This window comes from Hippocampus zosterae, chromosome 2, assembly GCF_025434085.1.
Source record: "Hippocampus zosterae strain Florida chromosome 2, ASM2543408v3, whole genome shotgun sequence".
Classification (NCBI taxonomy): Eukaryota; Metazoa; Chordata; class Actinopteri; order Syngnathiformes; family Syngnathidae; genus Hippocampus; species Hippocampus zosterae.
Window position 1 is genome coordinate 40727075 of NC_067452.1, and position 25430 is coordinate 40752504.

General features: G+C 47.5%; 4 protein-coding genes across 8 annotated transcripts; 2 read left to right on the forward strand and 2 right to left on the reverse strand.

The window, feature by feature from the left end:
- The first annotated feature begins 25 nt into the window (after positions 1 to 25).
- Positions 26 to 3490, forward strand: LOC127593910 (tetraspanin-7-like). Of its 2 annotated transcripts, XM_052055666.1 has the most exons (7): positions 31 to 422; positions 1705 to 1893; positions 2089 to 2163; positions 2256 to 2351; positions 2841 to 2996; positions 3093 to 3176; positions 3341 to 3490. In XM_052055666.1, the coding sequence occupies exons 1-7, from the start codon at positions 342 to 344 to the stop codon at positions 3407 to 3409; spliced, it is 750 nt and encodes a 249-aa protein (XP_051911626.1). In that variant the 5' UTR covers positions 31 to 341; the 3' UTR covers positions 3410 to 3490. The 2 variants fall into 2 exon arrangements, with proteins under 2 accessions (XP_051911636.1, XP_051911626.1); XM_052055676.1 differs by lacking the exon at positions 2089 to 2163 and having other exon boundaries at positions 26 to 422.
- A 1249-nt stretch (positions 3491 to 4739) lies between these two features.
- si:ch211-207l14.1 (uncharacterized) lies at positions 4740 to 9613 on the reverse strand. Of its 4 annotated transcripts, XR_007960524.1 has the most exons (6): positions 9208 to 9613; positions 8359 to 8609; positions 7979 to 8209; positions 6606 to 6704; positions 5291 to 6118; positions 4740 to 5083 (listed from the first exon to the last, which is right to left on the reverse strand). XR_007960524.1 is itself a non-coding variant. In XM_052055486.1 (5 exons), the coding sequence occupies exons 1-5, from the start codon at positions 9374 to 9376 to the stop codon at positions 6008 to 6010; spliced, it is 861 nt and encodes a 286-aa protein (XP_051911446.1). In that variant the 5' UTR covers positions 9377 to 9613; the 3' UTR covers positions 5290 to 6007. The 4 variants fall into 4 exon arrangements, 2 of the variants coding, with proteins under 2 accessions (XP_051911446.1, XP_051911467.1); XM_052055486.1 differs by lacking the exon at positions 4740 to 5083 and having other exon boundaries at positions 5290 to 6118; XR_007960525.1 differs by lacking the exons at positions 4740 to 5083; positions 5291 to 6118 and adding an exon at positions 6174 to 6468 and having other exon boundaries at positions 6532 to 6704.
- A 92-nt stretch (positions 9614 to 9705) lies between these two features.
- LOC127593282 (zinc finger protein ZFMSA12A-like) lies at positions 9706 to 17936 on the forward strand. The gene is made up of 11 exons (XM_052054604.1): positions 9706 to 9842; positions 11022 to 11224; positions 11414 to 11473; positions 12065 to 12157; positions 12237 to 12335; positions 12673 to 12796; positions 12883 to 13156; positions 13230 to 13365; positions 14142 to 14667; positions 15851 to 16306; positions 17545 to 17936. The coding sequence occupies exons 1-11, from the start codon at positions 9839 to 9841 to the stop codon at positions 17748 to 17750; spliced, it is 2181 nt and encodes a 726-aa protein (XP_051910564.1). The 5' UTR covers positions 9706 to 9838; the 3' UTR covers positions 17751 to 17936.
- A 1222-nt stretch (positions 17937 to 19158) lies between these two features.
- Positions 19159 to 24350, reverse strand: f2 (coagulation factor II (thrombin)). Its single transcript, XM_052054836.1, has 15 exons — positions 24209 to 24350; positions 23928 to 24008; positions 23763 to 23842; positions 23667 to 23691; positions 23398 to 23463; positions 23203 to 23311; positions 22994 to 23130; positions 21790 to 22083; positions 21590 to 21706; positions 21357 to 21483; positions 21104 to 21271; positions 20832 to 21005; positions 19777 to 19955; positions 19625 to 19695; positions 19159 to 19532 (listed from the first exon to the last, which is right to left on the reverse strand). Exons 1-15 carry the CDS (start codon positions 24267 to 24269, stop codon positions 19383 to 19385), a joined length of 1839 nt encoding a protein of 612 aa, XP_051910796.1. The 5' UTR covers positions 24270 to 24350; the 3' UTR covers positions 19159 to 19382.
- Between the last annotated feature and the right edge of the window lie 1080 nt (positions 24351 to 25430).

The window sequence follows — 25430 nt, forward strand, 5'->3', positions numbered from 1 at the left end:
AAATATTTGTTTTTTTTTGGAGTGCGGCTAGGACATTTGACTGGCATCTCGTTTCCTGAAGACAAAATGAATCGAAATCTCGTAAATCAGGATGCACGTTGGCGCCCGGCGGCTGGAGATGCTCGGCGTGCTTCACGCCGATGCTAATTGTGTGGTCTGGGTGTGAAGTATGAGCTTGTCCAGCATATGAAGCCTCGTACGCCGCCGGCGTGCTCAGATGCGAGCATGGCAGGCGAATGCGCGCGGCTGCCAAACGCAAAGTAGGTCCCAGTTACTCTTCGCTTGCGGTTCAAGTCTGACGGCCAGAGAGCGAGTGAGAGAGAAAGAAAAAAATTGGAGCGATGGCACCGACGAGGATGGAAACCAAACCGCTCATCTTTTGCGTGAAGATCCTGCTACTCTTCTACTCGTTCATCTTCTGGGTGAGGCAAAGTTCGCAATCCGTCGTTTGGTGTTTTCATCTCGAGCCGAATGCTTCAAAGAAACGTTGGCAGTTGACTGATCAGAGTTTTGGGGAGGTGATGTCGTTTCTGGTGGGGTCCGAGCGGTTTATGAAAAAAGCCGAGGTCAGAGTTCAGCCATGGAATCATCTGAGGAATGACGTGAGACGAGGCGAAAGCCATCTCACCCACTTGGTAATGAAGCCGGCCGTCTGACACGGGCGTGTCGCAACTTTGGCTTCCACGGGCCGTATGTGAAATGGAAGGATGGGGCTGGGGGGGGGGGGGCGCTTGGACATTCCTGACCTTTGTTGTACCGATCCACCGGTACGATGCGGCTTATATACCAAGTCAGTGCTCAATGCTTGGTGTAACCCGTAAAGAAAATAAATTAAAATCCTTGCCGCTTCAACTCGAAAACGTCTTTAAATACGGGCAGACTGAAAATGGATTTGAATTAGAAAGTTGACTGTATCTACCCCAATCAAGGATGACGCCTAGTACTGATGTCCAAAAACGTTTAATCGTGTAACACCGTGAAAACTAAAACACATTTCAAACAACAATCAAAATGACAATATCTTGAACAGGACGTTCAATAAATAAACACAAAATGACATACCGTGTGCACCTTGGTAAACCGAAAGTAGATCAAATTAAATCACATAGACCACACGGTAGCGTAGCTCTGTCTCGGTCTCTTTCTTTTTGTTTTTCTTTCTTTCTCTCTCTCTCTCTCTCTCTCTCTCTCTCTCTCTCTCTCTCTCTCTCTCTCTCTCTCTCTCTCCAGTTGTCTTCTCGAACTTTCTAATTCCGCGCTATCCACGGCACATGACCCGGAAGTGATTCTTAACAAATATTCCAAATAACATATTCAGAGAAATTTAAAGAAAAAACAAACAAACATGAAAGTTCACATAGAAATATAAAATACTTTTGCAAAACAACAATCCTAAAAAAAAAAAAATCTATTTTCGTTGTCATGGCAACCGACAACTCAGTCTTGGCGCCAGTTCAATTGACTCTGATGGAAATGAAAAGTCTTGATCACAACACCGCAGCGTATCCGAATCGTCTTTGACGAGATGTGCACTCCAGGTATGAATTGTTATCAGTTTGACATTGCCGATGATGTCTTGCTTCTCCTTTGCCAAGTTACGGTTTTGACCAATTGATCGCTGTTTTGCTAATCGCCATGCTAGCATGAGTAGCAGATGTAGCTAGCATCTGTCGTTGAGAGGACTTTGCCCGCCTCTGTTGACAGGTGACAGGCGTGGTCCTGCTCGCGGTGGGTTTGTGGTGGAGGTTCACGTTGAGTCCTTACACGCTGTTGATCTCCAGCGCACCGTCCAACGCTCCCTTCGTCCTCACCGGCACCGGCGTTGCCATCGTGCTCTTCGGCCTCTTCGGCTGCTTCGCCGCATGCAGGGGCAACCCTTGGATGCTCAAACTGGTGACTTTGATTTTCCCCATGTGATTTTGTTGTTTATTTTTTTAATTCAGAGTTTTGTGAATGGATTAATTCCGCAGTCGGCTTCATGCGTCACTTTTCAACGTTTGAATTGTTAAACGCGCAGGAACAATCGGAGCCGCTGCGGCCTTACGTGTCGTCCTAACCTCTGCCTGCTTGCGCGTCTGACCCCAACAGTACGCCGTCTTTCTGGCTTTGGTCTTCCTGATTGAGCTCATTGCTGGAATCTCCGGCTTCATCTTCCGCCACGAGGTCCAAACTCCGCAACGGAAATCAAGCGTTTCCATTTGATAAGCCGGTCTTGCCGTGAAAGTGAGCGATCGTTTGTTTTTATGTGTTTTCAGATCAAAGGCACGTTCCTCACCACGTACAGCGAGGCTGTGCTGAGATACGACGGACGGAGCGACAGGAGCGTGGCTGTGGACGACGTCCAGCGTAAAGTTCGTGCTTGCGCACGCAACAAAACAAAGCAGTCGAGTCGGTTAGATATACTTGATGGTGAAACCTCATTGACCTTTTCCCAACCGGACGTTAGCTAAAATCTGAAGGTGGCGCTTTGGTTTCTGCCAATCCGTCCATCCCTCTGTGAAGCAATCTTCTCGGTAACAACTATTGACAAAAGTCTCATTCAAAGTTATCGCAAAAAAAATCATTTATTTCATTGGTGCATCCAATGAGTGGATCCAGGGTGCGATTACTTTTTCACTTGCGAGACATCACAGCGCTACTAGCTCTCATGGTAGCTGTCCGATGCTAGCTTCTTTTTTTTCTTTCTTTCTTTCTTTTACATTTTTCCAAAATGTTGCTGGCTAAACTGACCTCCGATCCTGGAATACATCAACTCAATACAATACAATGCAATACAATACAATACAATACAATACAATACGTCAACTCGCATGTCATTTTGCTTTCCCGCGTCTGTGCAGTTGCAATGCTGCGGTGTTCATAACTCCACCAACTGGTTCGCCAGCGACTACTTTGCAACCGGGGGCATCCCAGTCAGCTGCTGCGTTAGTTTCTCCGACTGCAAAGAGGGAGACTTGAAGAACGCCACTCTGGCGGCGCGCAAAGTCCACAAGCAGGTGACGGGTGATGATGTCACAGGTTCACCCTGGTAAAATGAACGAATGTTTCAATAAATAATCGGTCCGAATGAACACGCGTGCGTGCGCCCGCAGGGCTGTTATGAGCTGGTGACGTCCTTCATCGAGAGCAACATGGGAATCATCGCCGGGATCACCTTCGGGATCGCCTTCTCTCAGGTGCGCTCTCACGTTAGCATCGTATCAGCAACCATGCTAACCAAAAAAAAAACTGTCGGTGTCTTGAGATACAAACTAAATATTTCAGTGACCAATCTTGTGAATCAAAGTTCCAAAATACCGTATCGAAGCAATTGTGACAAACGACATTGTCTGCGCCCCAGCTCGTCGGCATGTCGTTGGCCTGCTGTCTGTCTCACTTCATCAACGCTAACCAATACGAGATGGTCTGAAGAAGCAACGACATTTCACCCTGGAAGCCGGTGGAATCACGTACGACGGTGTGTAGAACACAGATGGGGTCAAGTTGAGGGAACCAGCTGATTGTGGACTCTTTTGCCAAGGCCAAGGAATTCACCTTATATTTTAACAGCGACAAATGTTTTCGGAGTGTCTTGAGTGCTAATCTGAAAGTCGTCCTATTTCACAACAGAGTTAGCGTAAATTTACCGCGCAATGGACTCCATTTTAGAGTCGGATCAACGTGAAGTTTCTTAAAGTCATTCTTTGTTTTTTGTTTAACCGTGAGCTAAGATCTGGTTCAGTTATGTCTCACATAACTGTGGAGCCGACATTGACACGCGGGGTCAGGGTTTAGGCTGATTTGCAAACGGAGTCACTCTACTGTTGGATAAATTAAGGACCAAAAGAGTCTATGACAAGAATGGGTGTATTTTTTTTTAGACCCCATTTGGTATAGAATGTTGGCATACTGCTGTCTCCTACAAATTTAATCTGGTACTTGATGTCAATAAAGAACCATTTGTTCATCAAGCACTTATCCTTCAGCACGTCGCTCGTCTTCTAACCCAGGAAAGGTAAAGCGTAAAGTTTCGCACCATTTTGTGGCACTGATAAAGAAGGACGAACCATCACCAGGTTGTGGTAAATGAGGTACATGGCCATGAAATCCGCATTGAAAACTGAAATCAGGTTTTAAATGTCGCTTTTGGTTTTGTTGCTATATTTCAGCAGTTTTTGTGTTACAATATTCTCAAAGCTCATCTCCTCTTCTACCTCTATTTTAGTCTTTGGTATATTTGTTTTCCAAAGGGTATGCGCTTCATCGTCCCACTGCCACTTATCCTCTAAATAGCATTAGCGGGCTAATTTTAGCCCGCCATAATGCAGACGTGACTCCCCAAGCATTCGTCATTGGGGGGGTGTTTTGAGCGGCGGCGTGATAGTTGGAGAAGGATGGCCTGGCGGAGGCTTTCCACTTTAAAATAAGCGCACAAAGCAAGTTCATGACAGAGCTAAACGACTATTTGCCACAATGACAACTTAAAAAAAAGAAAACTGTCAATGCTAGATTTGAACCTGCTTTTGTCAATTGGGAGTTAAGTGTGCTAACTGCTATCCTACCACCACACCAACAAGTGTACTCTGAACGTGCTAGCTAGTGAGGGTCCCTAGCTAGCATGCTAGCATTTGCTCAAACCGTTACATTTTTTTGTCAAATATAAAATGTTTTAAGAACAGGAGTGATGTGACACATATACACACACACACACAGACTTAACTGAGTAACCACACAGCGTCAAAACGTTAGCATGCTAGGAATCAATGTTAGCAATCTTATCTTTAATAATGTAGTGGTACAAGTAGATGTAAAACAGAAACGGCACATATAGCACTGCAACTTTGCCCCGCTTGACCCAAACGGGAATTTGAAATGTTAGCACCGAACACAGAAATGCCGTATGTAGCCATCTTGGGCGCTGTAATGTTGATTTTATGTCACATGTCAAACTTTGAGCGATCGACAGTCAATGGGAAAATATTTTTGTGCCCCAGAGGGCGTGTGTACCTCATTAAAGCAAACACAGAGATGAATGAAAGAACTTTCCTCATCATAACATATGTACTATTTATCCTCTCCATCTGACAATATAGATATTTTTTTTCTTGATGTAGATCTGTTTATTATTTTGTATAATGTCCCAATTACTTAGCAATTCTAACCCGCTGTTATGCCACCCGTCCACAAGGTGTCGCGGGAGCTCTGGGCTTGATTGGCAACACGAGGAAGCCTGTAACACCTTCTTGGTGCTGCTGAGTAAAAAACCACTTTCAAGCTCATAAGGACTGGTCTCTTCATATCAAAACTACACTTGACTTCAGGCGGTGTAATGCGGTGAGTGCGCCCTCAGCCGCAGGGACTGACTTATTACTTTCACATCCAACCAGAACCAGCTAATTCTTTAACAGACGCATCAGTCATTGGTTCAGAAACTCGACGCCAAGTGTCAATCTTTTACAGGTTTGAAGATAAGAAGTCAAATTTGGCTTGCCTTTTTTTTTTAAATCAAATGTTATTAAAATAATGATCTCGCCAACAGAGTGAAGTTCCTGCGGTTGTGAACTTGAACGCACCCCATTTTTTATGTTTTTCTTACCTCGGGTCATCCCAGCTGGCCACATACAACTACCGCATTAATACGATCACACTGTCATTCGTAGCGATGGACAATTTAGAGCACCCATGAATGTTTTTTGCTCGGCAGTTTATGCGGTGACAGAATGAGTCGGCACTCCCTGTTTATTTACACAATGCGCTCGCAGCAGTTTGCGATAATGAGCCAACATGTAAGCGCGCAGCTATTATTAGAAAAAGTCGTGATTAAAAGAGTGTCATCTACAGTATATTCTTTAAATGTCCATCAAATAACTTGTCAATATCAAGGAAGTCTCCCAGTGCCCACAGAAGTCTTGTTTTCATCAAGTCCCGCCCCCCCGCTGATCATGTGACTTGATGTGTGGGAATTTCGAAGGCCGCTGCAGCCTTGACGCCTTTCCTGGTGGAGCTCCAGCGGGTGTGGATTTGTCCCTCAGGGTACGATCACCCTGGTGGAGCTCCAGTAGGCAGCCTGCTGCGGCGTGAACACTTGGACGTGACAGGTCGGACATGACTGTTTCCTCCATAACCATTCCTCTATACACTGAAACACAGAGACGCCCAACAACATCAAAGATACCGTCAGGCGAGGTAGTTAAGACATGAATCATAGATGGGGGGGTTGGTGGGGGGGGGGGGGGGTGGGCATGATCTTTAACCAGAATTTAAAAGCATTGATACTTGGGGGTAATTTCCCCTCTGTTGGAAACGTATTCCTTTTGCGTGCAGCATAACAGCTCAATGCTGCTTCACCGTGTTTGGCTTATTGTGTCAAGGCCACAACAGGAAGTACAAATTTGTCTTTTTGGCGAACGTGAGCGTCATCAGCCTCGTTTCAAGAAGTGTCAGTTGCTGACTTCCTTCGGTCATTACCTTCGTCCTTCATCTCCATTTCTCCATTTCTCCATTGTGAGACTAATAAAGGTTTTTTCTTATCTTTTTTTCTTATCTACCCACAATCTTGCTGCTGCAGACTGTAAATTTCCCCATTGTGGGACAAATAAAGGCTATCTTATCTTATCTTAACTTACCTCTCTGTGGAAGGTGTGTGTGCACTGAAGCTCTCGGATCCCGCCGGCTGCTCGGTTCAGGTCGTGGTGGCAGATCAGACACATGCTGTCTGCATCGCTCTGCAGCACACACAAGCAGACTTGTGTTCTTGTACGAAAAAACAATTCGAACGTGAGAACATTGAAGCAATTTCAGCCCTCGGAAATCACGCTTTCTCTATTTAGGTGTTTCCTCTCCGGTGTATTGAGGTTTTTTTTGTTTATAAATTTTGAGGGACACGGTCGGGCCAGAGATAGCTTATTTTTTTCTGGACATCTCACTTGATGTTTTTGGGTGGGGAGTGGTGCAGGGGGGGTTATCTCTTCAGGTGGGGAGTTTAAAATAAAAAAAAACTGAGATGCACGGCGGTGGACATTCTCATAAGTGTGGATGTGGATTTAACCCTCGTAGTGCACCGCTTGCAATAAATGTAAAATTATGTCTTTGAATCAAAGGCATTCAGAAAAATATGAGAGAGCTGAAACTTATGGCGGGGTTCTAAAATGGCCTAAATTTCATGACGTCACCAGCTGATAATTCTCAGGCATTGCAGCAATAATAAAAAAACGTTTTGATACCTTAATCTTCACAATTGACATATTTTGCACCATAGAGACCCATTATAATTCATATTTTTGAATGCATCGTAAACCTAATGTGTAAACATGCATTTCACGCGATTTTTACGTCAATCGCTTTGTTTTCGCTTGGACAGACGCAAGGAGGATCGCAAATGAGTTTGCCTTTTTCCAGGAGGCTTCAAACCAATGCATTTTACATGAACACGCCCGGATTGTTAGTAGGGCTTGGTTGGGACCTCCAGACACAATTTTTTTCCCCCTTTTGCAAAAAATAAAGAATAAAAAATCCCAAAGAACTAATAGAAACTATATATGTATGGATAGCATAGATGCCTCTGAACATTTTGAGTGTTTGAAAAAAAAAAGAATGTTTTTATAACACAAAATACATCATTACAAAAATTGTAAAATGCGTAACTTAAGGCCTTTTTAATTTGGAGCACACAAGGGTTAAACTCATGTTAATATGAGTCTGCACACACCTGCCCCCCCCCCCCCCAATTTAAAAGTGCCTTTGATTAACACCAAATAACATTCAGCTGTTCTAGAAGCCTTTTTGCTGATATGCAATATATATATATATTTTGGCATTGGCTTCATCAGGAACATTTTCCCAACATGCACATTAGAGATTTGTTTCTTTTAAAAGGTGGCAATAAACCCAAAGTAGATATTTTGGGACATCATGACAAAAAAAAAAAAGGCTCGGTAGGTTTGACCTTGCAAATGTACTCGGAACATGAGCTCTCTCTCTCTCTCTCTTTCTCACCCACCAAAGACATGACGTTGCGTCTCCTGAACTGGCTCTTTCTCTCAGGCATGTTGGCCTCGGGGATGGTTGGGATGAGAGATGATCTTCTCTCGGCGGCGGGGGCGCAAGCGGCGCCCTCCTGCTGCGACGGCAGCAGGCGGCGAGAGGAGGAACGGCGCAGCAGGGTCTTAGCCGTCACAGGAGCCCGGGTGCACGAGTGCAGACGGGCGAGCTGCGCCGTCGTCGGGGTCGCCTGCGCACACCAATCACGGGGGATTGACTCAATAAAAAGTACACGTTTTTTTGTTTTTAAATGAAGTCGGGTCACAGATACAGTACATGAAAAAAAAAATAAAAATCCACTTCAGTACGGCAACGGAGATTCTACGGGTCGCATGTTACCGGACACGGCAGCGATGATCGTCGCTCGGTTTGAAGACGTGCCGAAGGCTCGGCGCCGATCGTGCTTTCGGCGCTTCCTTCTTGCCGCTCCTCGTCCGTCGTCTTCCGCTGCTCGCCACCTCTGTAGCGCTGCATCCAGGCGTTGAAAATCTTGGCATCCTCCTCCTCCTCCTCGTTTTCCTCCTCCACGTCTCCGTCTTCCTCCTCTGAAGTCAGAGTGGTCCGGTCCACTGCGAAGACCTCGCCTTCATCTTCAGAATCCATGAAATCAACAAAGGTTCTGGTCACCTAACTAGGGGTTAATTAACAGGACAGCCTTCGGGTCCTATAATATGGACATATGGACATATGTAATATGTAACAAAGTCATACAATGCGCCGCTCCTGCTTCAATCGCTTTGCTTGCGTTGCTTTCGCCAAAAGCCTGATAATCCATTTAGGCAAAGATGGATAAAGCTGGTTTAGTGTATCTGTGTCAAAGTAGCCCAAAGGTGAGAAAGGAGTGTCATGTGACAGTTTGCTTACCAAAATAATTGTATATTGAGCCGCAAAACCAAATTCCAAAGAAGTTGGAACACGCTTTTCAATATATTCAATTGAATACGACAAGTTATTGAATGTTCAAACGGATACATTTTATTTTATTTTTTAAAATTTTCTTGCAAATGTTGTCTTATTTTGAAATCGGGTAGGCGTCTTATCCTCGTGTGGGTCACGGGTGTGCTGGAGCCGATCCCAACTGACTTTGGGCATGTGACGGGGTGCACCCTGAACTGTTTGTCAGCAATTTAGAATGTTCAGTGAACCTACGGTGCATGTTTTTGGAATGTGTGAAAAAAAATGGAGTACCCGCAGAGAAGCCACCGAGGGATGGGCGGACACGCTCACAAGGAAGGCCGGAGCCGGAATCGAACGCTGCACCTCTGCTCTGTGAGGCGGACAAGCTAACCCGTCGCCTCCTGCACTTCAATGTCGATAGTAAAAAAGAATACAATTTTGCTGTGAAGAACGGGGTCATCCTCTTCTAACCATGGACAAGAAACACATTTTTTTCATTTAGAAAGTTGAAGTTGCCTCATCGGGCTGTAGAAATACTGTCCTGTATAAGAACCCCCCAATAAATCGGAATGTCATATCAATGACAAGAACTGACATTGGAAGCTTCATGCAGTAAAAGAACCAAATAATATTCAACAATCACACAGCGCATCTTTAAAAATGTGAAAATTGGACACGGTTTTTAAAGACGCGCTCTATATTATAATTTTATTTCGGAAGACCAGCCAGTCTTCCGCTCAAGTAATGTTCCGGGCTGTCCCATTACGTCATCACGTCGACGTGCGTAAGGCCGGATGTGAACGCCAACCACATTTTAAACTTCCGGTATGATGGCAGTGCAATGTTGGGCTGTATGATAAAGGCAGCGAACTAATCAGCATTATTTCTCCCTTGAATTTCCAGTCTGTGACCTAAACGTAAAATGGGTTCGTGTTGATGCGTTTATATTTTTTAATGTATTTCCTGACATTTCGCCACTTTTCTGGGCTAAGTAGCTAGCCAACTAGCATACAACTGTGTCTGCTCGCTTGCACTCACGGGCCATAAAAAAAAAAGACATCAAAAAGTTCGGTGATTTTTACATTCAGTTTGTTAGATATAGGATCGGTCATACTTGGAGTCATCGACATGTCTGTTAAATAATGTCTAATTTTAGCATGCTTAGTCCTTTGTACCATTGTTATGAGCTCATTCGCTTATATGTGTCTCATATATATCGTCAGCATCATTGTTGGACGTTTTTGGAAAACAAGAAAAAAAAACAACAAAAAAAGAGTACAGTTACCTCGACTCAAGCTTTGCGATTACCGCGATTACCATGACCTGGAAGAATCCACACAGACAGAAACAAGAACAATTGTTTGCAAGCACATTGATTGTTTGCCATATTCACCCATCCATCCATCATGCGCGTTGCTTTTCCTCACCTTGTGTTTTTTGTTATTGTAAAGTGTCCTTGGGTGTCTTGAAAGGCGCTTATAAATAAAATGTATTATTATTATTATTTATTACAAGCGTGGCGGGCTTGCTGGAGTCTATCCCAGCTGTCTTCGGGCAGCAGGCTTGGCACACCCCGAATTGGTTGCCAGGCAAACTCAAGGCACTTGTAGACAAACAACCATTCACACTCACAATCACACCTATAGACAACTTAAGAGTGATCGAGTCACCTACCACAGATGTATTTCGGAATGTGGGAGGAAACCGGTGTACCCGGAGAAAACCCAGCAGGCACAGGGAGAACATGCGAACTCCACACAGGAAGGCTGGGTCCTGGAACCGAACCCTGCACCTCTGCACTGTTCGATGGCCTTGCTCACCAGTCAATCATCACTCATTCCCAAAGAAACATGAGAAAATGTCTTCAGTCAACAGTCTTTGCTTCCAAAAAAACCCGGCATGTTTCGCATGACTGCGCTATTTTGAAAACTCTTTCTGTGTGGGAGGGGTGACGAAGGTTTTGGATGTGGTTCCGCGGCCCCTCCGATTGGTCAAATGGAGTCAAACGTCGGCGGGGGGTGAAGTTACAATAAAACTGCTCCGCTTCTCACTTGCCTCCTTTGACTCGCCTTCTATTTTCTATTTTGATGCTCGCGACTCTGCAGCCGCTGCGCTCTCCTGCCCCTCGCTGCGCCTCATCGTCCCCCCTCTTCGTCTGCTGACGGCGGCAATGTGGCAGGTGGTGCGGCAGAAGAGCGTCAAGGATTACGGGATTCTGGAAGACTTTGTGTCTCTGATGACGGAGGCGGTTCCCCAGTTGCTGACGGAAAAACAGAGGAGCCTGCTGCTGCTTGCGCTCAGGGCCCAGGTGTGTGTCTCGTCATTCTTATTTACAAATTGTGTTTGTCTTCTTTCTGTTTTTCCTTTTCAACAAAAAAGCAGCCGTTGTGATTTTTTTTTGTCTTTATCACGACACTAAAATCGCACATGCGTCTTTATGTCGATACCGGTGCGGTTTCAAGAAATCCAAGCCTCGACATTTCCTCTTTTACCACAGGTGAGCCTTTACGATGCGGAACCGTACCAGGACAGGATTCGCTCCATCTCCGCGGCACCGGTGAGCGACTCACGCAAAATATCAAAAAGGCTGTCACTCACAGATTTATCCTCGTAACTCTGTTCAGAATTTTTTTTTTTGTCGGCTCATTTTCGTGGTCTACTTAGCCTATTTAGATGAATCCCCCCTAACCCCCACCCCCAAAAAAACAAACTTTTAAAGTGCATGTAAACGTTTTAATCAAACTTGGAAAAACTGGGCCCCCAAGCTATTTATAGATACAGTAGCACCGTAACTTCATTGTTGTCTTCATTCCGTGGTCACGTTTGTAACTCAAATCACTCATATCCCATTGAAATGAATGGATATGCCACTAATCTGTTCCAAGCCGGCCAAATAACCCCGCACACTTTCGTGATGTGTTTTAATAAAGAGAAACAGCACTGTAAGTATAAAAAGATAGCGAAAAAGACAATTTGGAGAGTCTACCCCAGTGCACGTCAACTGGGGCTTCACAAAAAAAGTGTGGGAAAAGCAGAGAGACCAATGTGATTGTGTCAAGAAACCTGATTCGTTTGTGTTTGTGAACGTTGCTATTGTGAAGTTGACTAAACTGTGCTTCGGTTTTTGCGTTTTATTTCTTTATCCCAGCTCAATGTAGGCACCCAGCTGCTCGACTGTGATTCCGCCTTATTGACTCTAAGTGAAAAAACCAGCCCGGTGGATAGACGGGGCCTGTTGCAGGTCAGAGTGGCATCAAGAAGAAGACGGCGCAGCTTAAGAGGAGTTCTTTCATGCTCTTTTGTTGGCTTTGCTCTTGAAGGATGTTTTCAACCACACCTTTGACGAGGCCCTCCAGACTCTTCTCTCCGACTTCCTGGCCCGACTGGAGCAGCTTTTTCCCGTCCCTGACTTCAAACAGGTACTCTCCCGATTCATGACCTGGGAGCACTTTTTGTAAATTCGGAATCTTTTCAAGTTGGAATGGGTCGGATGAGTTGAGAGATGTGGAAGGAGAAGCCTGTGGGGGAAAAAGTGGACGCAATGGTAACTGCTACGGACTAACAGACTTCATGGCCCCCTCACCATTCGCACAAAAAGCTGTCAAGAGATGCTGCTCATTATTATTATTATAATATATTATATATATATATAATATATATATTAATAATATATATATAATATAATGATAATAATATTATCATTATTATGACCTACGCAGACAAACTAAAGGCAATTGTTTTTTGTTTTTACAACAGGCTGCGTCGTTGCTCAGTGCTGCCCCCACTGGCCTGGCTGACTATCTCAGTCTGCCTGACAGGGAGGACCTGAAAATACTTCTGAGTCATCCGAGCTGTCGGTTGGATCAAGTCACTCCCGCAGGTAGGAATCCTCCACCCGGCAGTGCGTCTCGTTTATTTGAAGCCACGTTTGGAAAAACCCTGGTCTTTTTTTTTTTTTTTTTGTAGTTGATTGTGACAGTGAGACCATCCTCCACTCTGTTTGGTCCCACCCTCTCCTCACAAAGCTGACCAATCCTGAGCCTCCTCACCTCGGCGAACAATCAGATTCCCATTCTGACACGGGGAGTCCCGCCCTGGATGACAATGTGGAGGAAACTGTGATGATGGAAGGTGAAGAAGTGGAAAGTGTGGCGAGCCAGACGCCATCGCCGGCCGACCCCAAGTCGGACCTCAGCTCAGGCGCCGATTCGGTCACTCTTCTGAACCCGGAGGCCGACGGGTGAGACCTATTCATGCCCGATGTTGCTCCTTGCGCAGTTGACGGGTCTTTCTAATCGACTTTCCCCAACCAGAGCGAAAGACGCGAACCAATCGGGACATGCGTCAGATCAGCCGTGCTCTGATGCCATCTACAGTATTTCCCAACATTCCCAGCGAGTGGCTCACAAATGTCCACAGTGTGGGAAATATTTCATCTACCGCTCTCACGTGAGTGTTGCTCCCCACGCTGGAAGATTGCGCCGTATGTTTCCCATCTCTCCCTGCCGCCACACACCCGATGAGCTGATCATTTGAATCGGGCGTGTTACAGCGGGCAGAATGGAAAACATGCCGCATGACGGGGTTTGACCCCGACATTCTCCATAATCCGCATCGTCAATTCCTGCATTCCGCAACGTCAAAGAATGTGGGCGCCGCAATTTAAAGAGAATGAAGGTGGTGCCTCTTTCATTGGCCAGAGTTGTCTGTGTTCACACCCACAACGGCGCAAATCGCAGATGTTGTTATTATTATTATTATTTTTTTTTTTAACCCTTAAACACATTACAACACAAAACACAGATGATGACATTCAACCCCCTCCATCCCCAAAAATCAATTGGCAAAATATTGGCCAAAGCAAACAAATGCGATTGTAAAACTGTCAAATATTCTGCCTGGAATTGATACCTTCCACATACAGTCATACCGCGGTTTTCGAGCAAAATCCATTCCAGAAGGCTGTTCGAAAAGCGATTTGTTTGAAAACCAAAACCATGTTTCCCATTGTAATCAATGTAATACATTTTAATCCGTTTTGGTCGAGAACAGAGACGTTCGAAAACCGAGGTTTAACCAAAAATAATGAATTCTTTTTCAGTAAATGTGTTTTTTAATTCATCAGATGATCTTTTATTCTGCACAATGTCAGCGTCGGCCACCGAAAAAAAAACATATGGGTCGGGCACTGGCCGTGACAGAACTCATGAGCCGTTTGTCCGCAGGTGCTGCGTCACCTGAGCACCAGCAAGTCGTGCGGCTCCACCTTAGCCAAAGCCGTCGCGGCGCGCCAGGCTGAAGCGCACGCCGACGACGAGGCGCCCCCCTCCTCGGAACGCCAGCACTGGCGAAGCACACTGCGCTTCGCCAGAAGCCACATGTGTTTCCAGTGCGACGATGTCTTCGACACCAAAGCCGAGCTGCTGTCGCACCAGCGCAGCCACCGCGCCCGGCCCGTTTTCCGATGCGGCCGCTGCGACAAGGAGTTCCGTCACCTGTCCACTTTGACCAATCACAAGCAGACGCACCGGGACGGCGGCGCTTACGTCTGCGGCCAGTGCGACAAAGACTTCGGGTCGGCCAACGAGAGGGACGCCCACCGCCTGCGTCACCGGCCGCCGGACCTCACCTGCACCGTGTGCTCCAAGACGTTCGGCTCCCAGACGCGGCTCTTGCGACATCTTCAGACGCACACGGCCGAGGGCGCCGAGCTGTGCTACCGTTGCCGTTTCTGTGAGCAGACCTTCTCAGGTAACTTGGACGCAAGTTGCCGAAATGCTGAAGCAGAAGTACGGATACTTTGGTAAAAGTAGGAGTACAGCGGTCCCACTTGCGATAACGCTGAAAAGACAAACGGTGGTTGAACTTACTCAATTTTATTTTAATTGTCTGTATCCAGATACAATTTGAAAAGTACATATACAGTCTCCTTCCGAAATATTTCCATGATTTTAATGTCATTTATACTTCTCGGTGTGCCCAATTCATTCGCATCTCAAATCATCTCTCCTGCTTGAAATGGATGAAATTGCAGTTGACCCCCACTATTCACTTATTTGTTGTTTTTCCAAACAACCCGCCCCCCCCCAAAAGAATGCTGCTGAACATTCAATTAGAATTACCATGAAAAAAAGAAATCTAGCAAGAAAACGGCAACCAAAAAAAGGATTAAAAAGTGCCAAACCGCAAGTATGCAACTGTCATCTGTTCTAGCCTTCCAAAGAAAAAAAAATTGCCCCGCATACACTAAACTTTCCAAAAGAATCCAGCAATGACATCATCATTGAATAAAATTCAACAGTTTTTGTCAAAATCTGCTTCATTTCAACTGACATGACGATTTTTCAAGTATGGCCGCCTTGAGCAGTATACGGTAGACATCATACAAAATGCACATGGAGACAATCTCAGCTCCTCAGTATGACACTAATATTAGTCATTCTTTGGAGAGGATAAATAATACATGACCGTGAGTACCGTCATTTGCACCCACAACGCAGATGTTCTTCATTTGCGATTCAGCTGTGTTTTGCGTAAAAGATGATTCACGCAGAATTCAAAGCAAAGTGGTTGTTTGAAATACCGATGTCAATTTCTTTGATGTCAATTTATCGTTTGGCCGTGAACTTCAACTGGGAGTGACACTAAAAGAGCTTTTTTGAAGAACCGGTTGCTATTTTCCAAAGTCATTTGAAATGAGTGAGCGCCACCGAACACAGCGCTAGCACTCAAAGCGAAAATATCGTCCGGGTCGATATTTTATATCGAAAAAGATTAAAGTGGACTACATTAATCATCCACTTGTGTGATTCTCCAAATGCGGTAATGGCGCCACTAGTGGCGTCCCTTCCAAATTTCTGTGTAACATTTTAACGTTCACTTAACGGGACGTACGCTTCGTTGACGTTGTTGCACCGTGTGCGATCCTCCGCAGGCGTGACTCAGCTCCGTATCCACCAGCGCTCTCACACGCCGCGCTCTTTACGCTGCGACAAGTGCGACAAGACCTACGCCACGCTCACCGGCCTCCAGTCCCACCGGGCCAGTCACAACCAAGACAGCCGCTTCCTGTGCCCTCAGTGCGGCAAATGCTTCAAGACCCGCGACGGGCTGGAGGGCCACCTGAGGACGCACAGCGGCGAGCGGCCGTATCGCTGCCCCCACTGCTCCAAGGATTTCACCGCGCTGGCCGGCCTCAACGTGCACGTGCGGCAGCATACGGGCGAGCGGCCGTACGTGTGCGCGCTTTGCGGCAAGGGATGGCCGTCCGGGGGCGACCTGCAGAAGCACATGAGGGTCCATACGGGCGAGCGGCCGTACGCCTGCGAGGAATGCGGCAAGTCCTTCGCCAACTCCGGCCACCTGAACGAACATCGCCGCATCCACACCGGTATGTTGGGACTGCCTCTCGATTGGCCAGATTTATGATTGTCGGCACTTAAAAAAAAAAATCTTATCTAAAAGTTAAAACACACTCATAAAAAGGAAAAAAATATATATCATATATGTTTTTTTTTTTTTTTAATCTGCCGTGCCGATAAGAGATCGTCTTCAAATTGGGTAAACCTTAGGGAATATTCATTCATTCATTCATCTTCCGAGCCGCTCGATCCTCACTAGGGTCGCGGGGGGTGCTGGAGCCCATCCCAGCTGTCTCCGGGCAGTAGGCGGGGGACACCCTGAATCGGTCGCCAGCCAATCGCAGGGCACACAGAAACGAACAACCATTCGCACTCGCACTCACACCTAGGGACAATTTCGAGTGTTCAATCAGCCTGCCACGCATGTTTTTGGAATGTGGGAGGAAACCGGAGCACCCGGAGAAAACCCACGCAGGCCCGGGGAGAACATGCAAACTCCACACAGGGAGGCCGGAGCTGGAATCGAACCCGGTACCTCTGCACTGTGAAGCCGACGTGCTAACCACTGGACTACCGGGCCGCCTCCTTAGGGAATTATTTATTTAAATTTTCCTGTCGAGCCTGGGGAACTTCCTGCACTTTTTTTGTTTTCGTTGGAGCTCATCAAAGCAAAGTCAAACCTACCGAAAACTTTATTTCCCGTAAAAAAACTATTTTGAGCTATTTATTGCTTTACGCTTTCAGTGAAATCCTTTGAGAAAGTTTGGATGCGTATCAAAGGATTAACATTTTTGCGTGACTCGTGATGAAAAATTTTGACATGCATATTCACGCAATTGAGGCATTCCCGCCCCCCCTCCAAAAAAAAAAAAAAGAATGGCCATCGGTCCCCACACCTCACCCCCATCGAAAACCTGTAAAATGAACGAAAGCGCATCCACAATCGGTGGATGATTTCGAGAGTCATTGTAAGCCAAGCCAGGGATTTCTGTGGAAATTGTGACGGGTAAATATCGCTGCGCCGCGGCCGACTTTACGGGCCGATCGGAAGAAAAAAGGCAGCAGGCTACTTCCTGTTCGGTTGTTTAGCAACCGGCGCTAAATATGGGCTCGCTTGCGCTAGCTAGCAGTCGGCACTGCGCAAAGTAAGTCTAAGCGCCTTTAGAATGACCGGCCGGGCGATGTTGTTTCGGCTTTTTTGCGGGTGTTTCGTGTCCCCGGACGTCAACGCGGCTGATTGGTGTTTGCGAAATGTTTTGTCGTCCAGGCGAGAAGCCCTACGTCTGCCCCGAGTGCGGCAAATGCCTACGGAGGAAGTTCGACTTGAAGAAACACTTGTTGTGTCACAGCAACAATCGTCCACATGCCTGCTCGTTGTGTCCCAAGAGCTACACGCGCAGGACTCACCTGAACAGACACCTGCTGACGCACGGGACGGCCGGCGGCGAAGCCACCGCACCCGACCGAGCTTGAGGTGATTTTTGCCGCTTTCGCCGTCTTTTGAATGCCATGCGGCTTTTTCATGAATTCCTTCGTAAATTGTATGATTTTAGTTGTGGCATCAACAACTATATTCTTGTGTGGTGTTGCTAAACAAAGCTGCCACATTGCAATGAGAAAGAATCCATTCATCACGCACAACTATGCCACAAATAAAAACTAATAATAATCATAATAATAATAGGTTGGGGCGGCCCGGTAGTCCAGTGGTTAGCACGTTGGCTTCACAGTGCAGAGGTACCGGGTTCGATTCCAGCTCCGGCCTCCCTGTGTGGAGTTTGCATGTTCTCCCCGGGCTTGCGTGGGTTTTCTCCGGGTGCTCCGGTTTCCTCCCACATTCCAAAAACATGCGTGGCAGGCTGATTGGACGCTCTAAATTGTCCCTAGGTGTGAGTGTGAGCGTGGATGGTTGTTCGTCTCTGTGTGCCCTGTGATTGGCTGGCAACCGATCCAGGGTGTCCCCCGCCTACTGCCCGAAGACGGCTGGGATAGGCTCCAGCACCCCCCGCGACCCTAGTGAGGATTAAGCGGTCCAGAAAATGGATGGATGGATGGATGTTCAAATGTGCAATTTCTGGAGAGATCTTTTCCCGCCAAAACATCTTTGCCAATCAAATTCCATGTTGAAAACTCAACCATGAAAACAGAGATGGCAATTTTCCGAAGATACGCGGAAATCCGTCGTTTTATGTCTTAAATTGATAATTTTTGTGAATCGTCTAAATCCGTTGAGAAAATTTTAGGGGGGGTGGGGGGGGGGTCAGGTACCTTATCGCCGAGTTTTCACGAGCTCTCCCGATCAGTCTTTCCATCTTCCGATTGTAAACAGCCCTGCGATTAGACGTGTATGATGTCTTACTTGTTGTGATTGGTCACCCCGGTCCAGGCCACGCCCCTTTCCGATTTTTTCATCAGTAGCCATTGCCATCCCTGCTAAAATTGTAAGTCAAAGTTGTTTCTTTCTGTCATTCGTTTGAGGATGCAAGAATCGCCTCACATCAGTTCAATCTCTTCATTTTAATGACGCCCCCCCCCCTCCTTTATTTTATATATTTATTTATTTTTTTACACCAGCGTTGTTCCGCATGATGTCAAATAGTTCATAGTTGGGGAAGGTGCGGTTCTTCTTTTTACACCATTGCATGTAGTGGTCAGTTTTCAAAGAAGGACACTAGACCCCCCCCCCCCCCCCACCGGAAAAAATGAAAATTAAAAACATTGCCACATCTTTGCTGATTTCATAGCCATGTTGAGATGTGTTGAGGCATTTCGAGGCGATAGGGTCTCCAGAGACTCCCCCCCACCCCCACCCTCCGCCTCCAAAGATTTCCCTCCTAACCGAAACTCGATATTGGAGAATGACCAACTACGCGTAGAAACGTACGCAGAAAACTAAAAACTGTTTATTGAACAAACGGTGCATCATTTGTAAGCGCCAAGCACATCAAACCGCCCTCGGCGAGTCTTGAGCCTTCGTTTCGTACAGCATGATTGCTCTTCTGTTTGAATTGAAACGTGCACGCGCCGCCTCGGGTTGTGTTCCATCAATTGAAGTCATTTTTGAGCGGGATAAACTTTTATTTGTGCCTCAATTTGCTTCACAATCTACTCGTCGTCATCGGAGTTTTCGATGACTTTCCTCATCCACCTGCTCATCCTGAAAACATGCGTGAAGAAGCCGTACTTCCCGTCGCGGTCGCAGCCTTCGCCCCACGACACGATGCCGATCTGGTACCAACGGTTTTCGGCGGGATGCTGCGGCAACAACAACAACAAAGAAGCGTTCAAATCATCTCTCTTCGTAATCGCCACGAGTGGGTGGATGATGATGATGATGCTCCTTTCACCTTCATCACAAAGGGTCCACCGCTGTCTCCCTCGCAGGCGTCACCTCGCTCCGAGTCTTCGGGTTTATATCCTGAAAGGGATCGGCGTCGTTGGCCCGGCAGATTCCAAAACAAAACAAAAAAATGCCCGAGTGGCCCAAACGAATGAGTACCGGCGCAGAACATGTTGTCCGTGATCCTGACGGAAGTGGAGCGTCTGCAGGTGTTCTGGTCCGCGATGGGCAGATGGATTTGCTGAAGAACCGTGGGCAAAGCTCTCTCGGAGGGGCTCCAGGCTTCCTTCAGGTTTCCCCAGCCGGTCACTCGGCCTTTGAAGCCCGCGTTCATCAGCCTGTTTGAAAAAAACGCAACTCTCAGCCGTACGCTTGCCGACTTTGGGCCGCGAACAACATGGAGCGGTTGACGAGGAAGAAGCAAATTTCCACGCAGTTCTCATGAAGAGCGAGACTCTCCTTGGTTTGTTTTGTCATTGTTGTTGTTTTTGTCTTTTGTTTTGTCACGTGGTGGTGTCGTTACGTCGTGTGGACCTGATAATGGACCGTTTTCAGCAATTTTGGTCACGACATTAGTCAAAGAAGAAGAATCTGCGCTTGGTGGTTGCGCGTTCTCAGCGGCATGCATGGACCAGCACCGATTTTGGATTGGGAGCGCTTGTGTCTTGCGCCTGAAGTAGGCAGCATTTTCACAGCCCCGCTTTCTATCACGGAAAGGTCGGTGCTAGTGGACAGTCTGCGGCTGGATGGATGTGGAGCTTGAAGGAGCCGACGATGAGAAGAAAGGAGCTTCGGCGCAAAGGGTCGATGTGTATGTGGAACTGGGAGTCGCGGCTTGGAATTGAAGCGGATTTACATGGGACAGGAGATGAGAGCCAATCTCTCGTTTTTCGTTCTGGGAGTCGCGGCTTGGAATTGAAGCGGATTTACATGGGACAGGAGATGAGAGCCAATCTCTTGTTTTCCGTTCTGGGAGTCGCGGCTTGGAATTGAAGCGGATTTACATGGGACAGGAAATGAGAGCCAATCTCTGGTTTTCGTTCATGGATGCTACAGCTTTTTGTTGCTTTCAAGCTTAGCTTGTAGGAGACGCGTGCACATAGCAGCATGACGTCTTTGATCCACACAGATGAAGTTTGTGAAATGTGTGTAAGTTGCACGTACAGTACATTTGACAATCAACTTGTACTTGACTTGTGTGTGTACGGTCTCACATTTTGGCCACCTTCTTGTTGGGGAGGCAAACGGGGTGGATCTGGTCGGTGAAGACGATCGGCCGCCTCATGTGCAGCAGCGCGATGTCTCGGTTCAGATTCACCCTCCAGTCGTATTTCGGGTGGACGATGATTTTATCGATCGCCACGATCCTCTCAATGTTCTGCTCGAACCTGCAAGGAAGAAAGACCCCAAAGGCACACGGACAGGATTGCCGAGGCGCTGCCCGCAAATGGTTGCGCACGATGGCAAGGGAAGGCGCGGTCGTAACTTGGCCCTGTTGTGTTTGCCCAGGCGCACTAAGATGTCCTTGGTGGTGAAGTTCTTGTTCCAGGGCGGGTACAGGACGCAGTGAGCGGCTGTGAGGATCCACTGGTCGCTGATGAGGCTGGCGCCGCACAGTAGCTCCTGAGGGCTTCGTTTGTAGAGCATCACCTGCCTGAAGGGGGCACGGAAAGGTTTTACCTCCGATGGCGCTCGGGTCAGTTCCCTCCGATTTTCAAACGTCATTCGAGTCCGGTTACCAGGGCGCGGAGGACACCTCGGCATCTGTACCCCCGACGATGCGCTGTTGCTGGTAAGATTCCACCAGCTCCTTCTCATTGGCATCCTCCTTGTTCTTCTTTTCAAACAGGGGCCGCATTCCGCACGCTGCAACACAGCCAGCTCAGGAACGTCAATTTTGCTGACGGATGTGAACCCGCGTCATTGTGCCTGCTTAAGTCCTTGCTGGCAAAGAAGAGGAGGAAGATCTTACCGGTCTCCCCTTGCCCAAAGGTCCGAGGGTTGAAAAAGGCCTTCCTGGCGGGCGCGTTGACAGAGCGCTCGCGGCCTTCGGACTCCGGCGGCGAGTCGTAGTCAATCAGCTCCTCTTCTGCATGCGGAAAAGAAACGTGGGCGAGAGCCCCCGTCGGAGCGCCGTACCGATTCCGGCGGTGCCGCCGGGATGACAATTACCACACAGCTGGAGGTTGCAGTAATCCACCGTCACGTTCCCGGATACATCAACGTAGCACCACGGGCCCTCGGGGTCGTTGTCGGGGTTACGACACTTGTTGCCCACCAGACTGACGTCAGGTGAAAAGTCCTTGCCCTGGCTCAGCTTCTTGACTTCCGGCAGGGACCATTGGAGGCAGGCGTGGCCCCCCAGGGAGACGGCCAGGTCGCCGGTGTAGTCCACGCCATTTTCCAGTAAACAGTCACCCGCATTCTTTGGTGCCGGGGCCACGGTGGTGGGGACAAAGGTTTCCCCTAGAAGGCAAAACAATACGTCTTACTTAATACGTTTTGTTCTTGATTTTACCGTTTGGTGCTTTCTACCGCCTTTATTACCGATTCGCACTAAGACAAACTAAACTGAAAAGCCACCATGCCTCCTTGTCCAGTGACTTACAAGCACCGTATTTTCCGCACTGTAAGGTGCACCGAAAAGCTCTTCCATTTTCTTAGAAGCTTCCAGCGCGCCGTAAAATCCGGTGCACCTTGTGTGTGGTCATTACGGTAATGACCACACACCCTAGATGGCTCTTTGCTGGAAACATGCTTACAATGTTATAACTTGCCGTTGGTTCCGAAAAAAGGCAGAGCTGTGGTGTCGTTCTTTAAAACGCACACTTCGTTCATGGTTTTCACAGCCTCAACAAATACAGGTACGTCTTTTGTCCGTCTCCGTGCCTTCTCTTCTTCCGTTTGACTCGAGAGGCGTTCGAGAGCCGCCTCCGAAAAACGGAAATTAACGATTCCTTCAATGAAACTACGAACATTGAAAATAATGCAACGAAACAGAAAATCAAGCGAGGAATCCATCCATCCATCCTCATTTGTGAATACAGTGCACAACAAAGGAATAAATGACAAAACACTTCTGCATTTGACTGACATCTGATCGTTCTGTTGGAGCTACGCTGAAGGAAATGCCAAAATAAATTCTGTAGGGGGGCTATAGAATTTATTGTGTGATTTCCTCGCTCGAGTTATTGTTTTGATGCATTGTTTTCAATTTTCGTAGTTTCATCGAAGCACAGTAATCCTTAATTGACGTTTTTCCGAGGCGGCCATGAACGCCTCTCAAGTTGAGCGGAAGGAGCCTAGCACCCTCTAGTGGATGCATTGTAGATTGCGCTTTATAATCGTAATCTAATCTTCGCTAATGAGAACTTGCCACATATCGGAACCCTGCAGGTCTCCTTGGGCACCATCGGGTCCTGCGTGAAACACCAGGGCCCTTCATCTTGTCCGTCCGGGTTGCGGCAGTAGTTCTCCTTTAGGATGCTGTTGGGTTCTGAAGCGTTGAATTCCCTGCGGGGGAGACGCCAAAAGCGCTCTGAGCTCCTATTTGTGTTTGCGGGACTCACTCGATCGAGCCGGTACCTTATGATGGGATGCGGGAAGCCGCTAGTCCATCTTTGACACAGTCTTCCAGATTTTGTGATGTGGATATCTCCATTGTAGTTGAGTCCTTTGCTGGAAATACACTGACCTGGGCCCCCCACCCCGGACCCCCCGCAAAACTGACGTCATGGTGCTTAAATCACACGAACCCGCCTTCTTGATGTGCGCTTTTACCTGTTATACAATCTTTGACCGCGTCGATGTTGGACTGTGTCCGTTCCAGTGTTGTTCCCTTGCAGTCTGAAGAGAGTTTGTGCGCTTGCGTGAGTTCAGCCGCTCTGGACTTTGTTCGTGTTTGATTAAACTTCTCGACGAGTCAAAGAACTTGAATCCAACGTAACCAGAAACTTGTGCCCCGCCGAGCTAGCTTCATCTTCCCGGCGTTTTTTTTTTGCGCAAGAAGGAACAAGACCGGATGCCAAACGCTACGGTGTACTACTCACCCTGATATTTCTGCCAGAAGAGTTCCTGAGGAGGAAAAAGGGACTCGTCGTTAAAATGCTCTCACAGTCAGCGGGTCGAAAAGAGTGCGGTCGTACCGTTTTGTCTGGTTGTTCAAACACTTCTCTGGCCTCTTCGTGGTCACAGATTTCCTCATAGCATTCTCTCTCCAGGTTCCCTGAGCGCAATAGTCAAAACACGGGGCCCGCCTCAGTTGGGGTTGTTTCTTTTATCTCGGGGAGCGGGGGGTCGGGGGGGCTTACCCGGTTTCATTTCCTCAAACATCTGGTTGGCTCGTCGCGTTCGGATCAGAACCTCCGAAGCCTGTCGGCCGTCAACAAAAACTACACAAACAAAGTTGCCTTTGAGTACATAAACCGGCAGCTCTTCTGACAAGTGCCCTTCGCTACGTCGACCGCTTGGTCTTGAGTCAGCATTCGTGAAATCCGATTTCTGTTTTGGACCCGAGGTCCGAGAACCAGACAGCCATTTTCACTTGACTAGTGCTAGCAAAAGGAAGCGGGCAAGCATCGAATTACCGTACCATGTTCTGCCAGACAGCCTTGCACCAGGAACAGAAGTAGAACAGCCGCCGGTCCCACCATGATCTGTACCTCCAAGCAGAATCTCCCAAGCAAATCCAATACTTTCCTGTGAAATCGCTTTGTAGACCCGAGTCATCTGGTGGGCGGGATTATTGACTGTCAGGTCAAAGTATGATTCACGGTGAAGAGGCACATTATTTTTTTAAACTCAAACTCATCCAGCTCCATAGACCTGATGTTCGAGCTCGGACTCGCACCCAAATTGTCCATCCGCCATTTGCGTTAGCGAATGACATTCGAAATCGATTTGTGTCTTGTGCTTTTTGGAGAAAAAACAAAAACAAAACATCATAGATTCATTTGATCAAAACGGGATCCAGCGGGCGTCTGGGTAGTACGCCGGGCCTCGCAACGCAGAGGTGCAGGGTTTCGGTTCTGGCTCCAGCCTTCACTGTGTGGCTTTTCTACGGGTACTCCAGTTCCAAAAAACATGCGTGGCAGGTTAATGGGACACACTAAATTGTCCCGCGGTGTTAGTGCGGAAGTAGTTGCTCTACGTCTGCCCTGTGATTGGCTAGGAACCGATTTAGGGTCTACGCCACAGAGAGCTGGGATAGGCTCCGGTACACCCGCGACACTCCCGAGGATAAGCCGAATCGAAAATGGATGGTTGGACGGTATCTGGCTTTATCTTCATCAAATGTTTGCAAAGTCAGATTCCCTTTTCTCATTCAACTGGATCTGAGCGTATAGGCGACCGCGGCACATTGCCCGACCCACTTCCTACGAAGGCTGAAGCGACAGCCGAAACCATCAGCGAGAGTTTTTCTCAACAAAAGGAAACCACACAGACGGCTTGCAAAATGATCTTCAACCTGCCCCCCCCCCCCCATTCTGTCATCCCGGCGATCTTTCTGAACTTTTGTACTCGAGTTCTTCATATGTGCCAACCAGTAGAAGTGCTCAGCTTCAGAGGGGCCTTTCTTATGTTCTCATCTTTACTTTCCCATCAAGCAGCCAAGGTGATGTCCGTCATTTATAAACCTTGGTGAAAATAAAAGACAGAGTGGAGGAGGGCCTCCGTCGTCTCACTTGAACCTTAACAACTTTATCTCGAGTGTCCGATCAGCCCACGTAAGAGCAAATATTGACGGAAAGAGGAGAGCCTACTGAGAGCAAAAGGCAGGAAGGACTACACTTCATTCATGTGTGAGAATTCAA

What these genes read in the sequence shown, in the direction of transcription:
- f2 (XM_052054836.1), bottom strand. Translation starts at nt 24,269, where the DNA reads ATGGTGGGACCGGCGGCTGTTCTACTTCTGTTCCTGGTGCAAGGCTGT. An exon ending in CTTCTGGCAGAAATATCAGG is followed by an intron (nt 23,464 to 23,666) that starts GTGAGTAGTACA and finishes AACTCTCTTCAG; the next exon opens with ACTGCAAGGGAACAACACTG. An exon ending in GGTCAAAGATTGTATAACAG is followed by an intron (nt 23,312 to 23,397) that starts GTAAAAGCGCAC and finishes TGGGGGGCCCAG; the next exon opens with GTCAGTGTATTTCCAGCAAA.
- LOC127593282 (XM_052054604.1), top strand. An exon ending in GCTCCATCTCCGCGGCACCG is followed by an intron (nt 11,474 to 12,064) that starts GTGAGCGACTCA and finishes TCTTTATCCCAG; the next exon opens with CTCAATGTAGGCACCCAGCT. An exon ending in GGATCAAGTCACTCCCGCAG is followed by an intron (nt 12,797 to 12,882) that starts GTAGGAATCCTC and finishes TTTTTTTTGTAG; the next exon opens with TTGATTGTGACAGTGAGACC.
- LOC127593910 (XM_052055666.1), top strand. Translation starts at nt 342, where the DNA reads ATGGCACCGACGAGGATGGAAACCAAACCGCTCATCTTTTGCGTGAAG. An exon ending in GCTTCATCTTCCGCCACGAG is followed by an intron (nt 2,164 to 2,255) that starts GTCCAAACTCCG and finishes ATGTGTTTTCAG; the next exon opens with ATCAAAGGCACGTTCCTCAC. An exon ending in CGCGCAAAGTCCACAAGCAG is followed by an intron (nt 2,997 to 3,092) that starts GTGACGGGTGAT and finishes GTGCGCCCGCAG; the next exon opens with GGCTGTTATGAGCTGGTGAC.
- si:ch211-207l14.1 (XM_052055486.1), bottom strand. Translation starts at nt 9,376, where the DNA reads ATGACCCCGTTCTTCACAGCAAAATTGTATTCTTTTTTACTATCGACA. An exon ending in GACGCAACGTCATGTCTTTG is followed by an intron (nt 6,705 to 7,978) that starts GTGGGTGAGAAA and finishes TGTGTGCTGCAG; the next exon opens with AGCGATGCAGACAGCATGTG. An exon ending in CACACACCTTCCACAGAGAG is followed by an intron (nt 6,119 to 6,605) that starts GTAAGTTAAGAT and finishes TCTGTGTTTCAG; the next exon opens with TGTATAGAGGAATGGTTATG.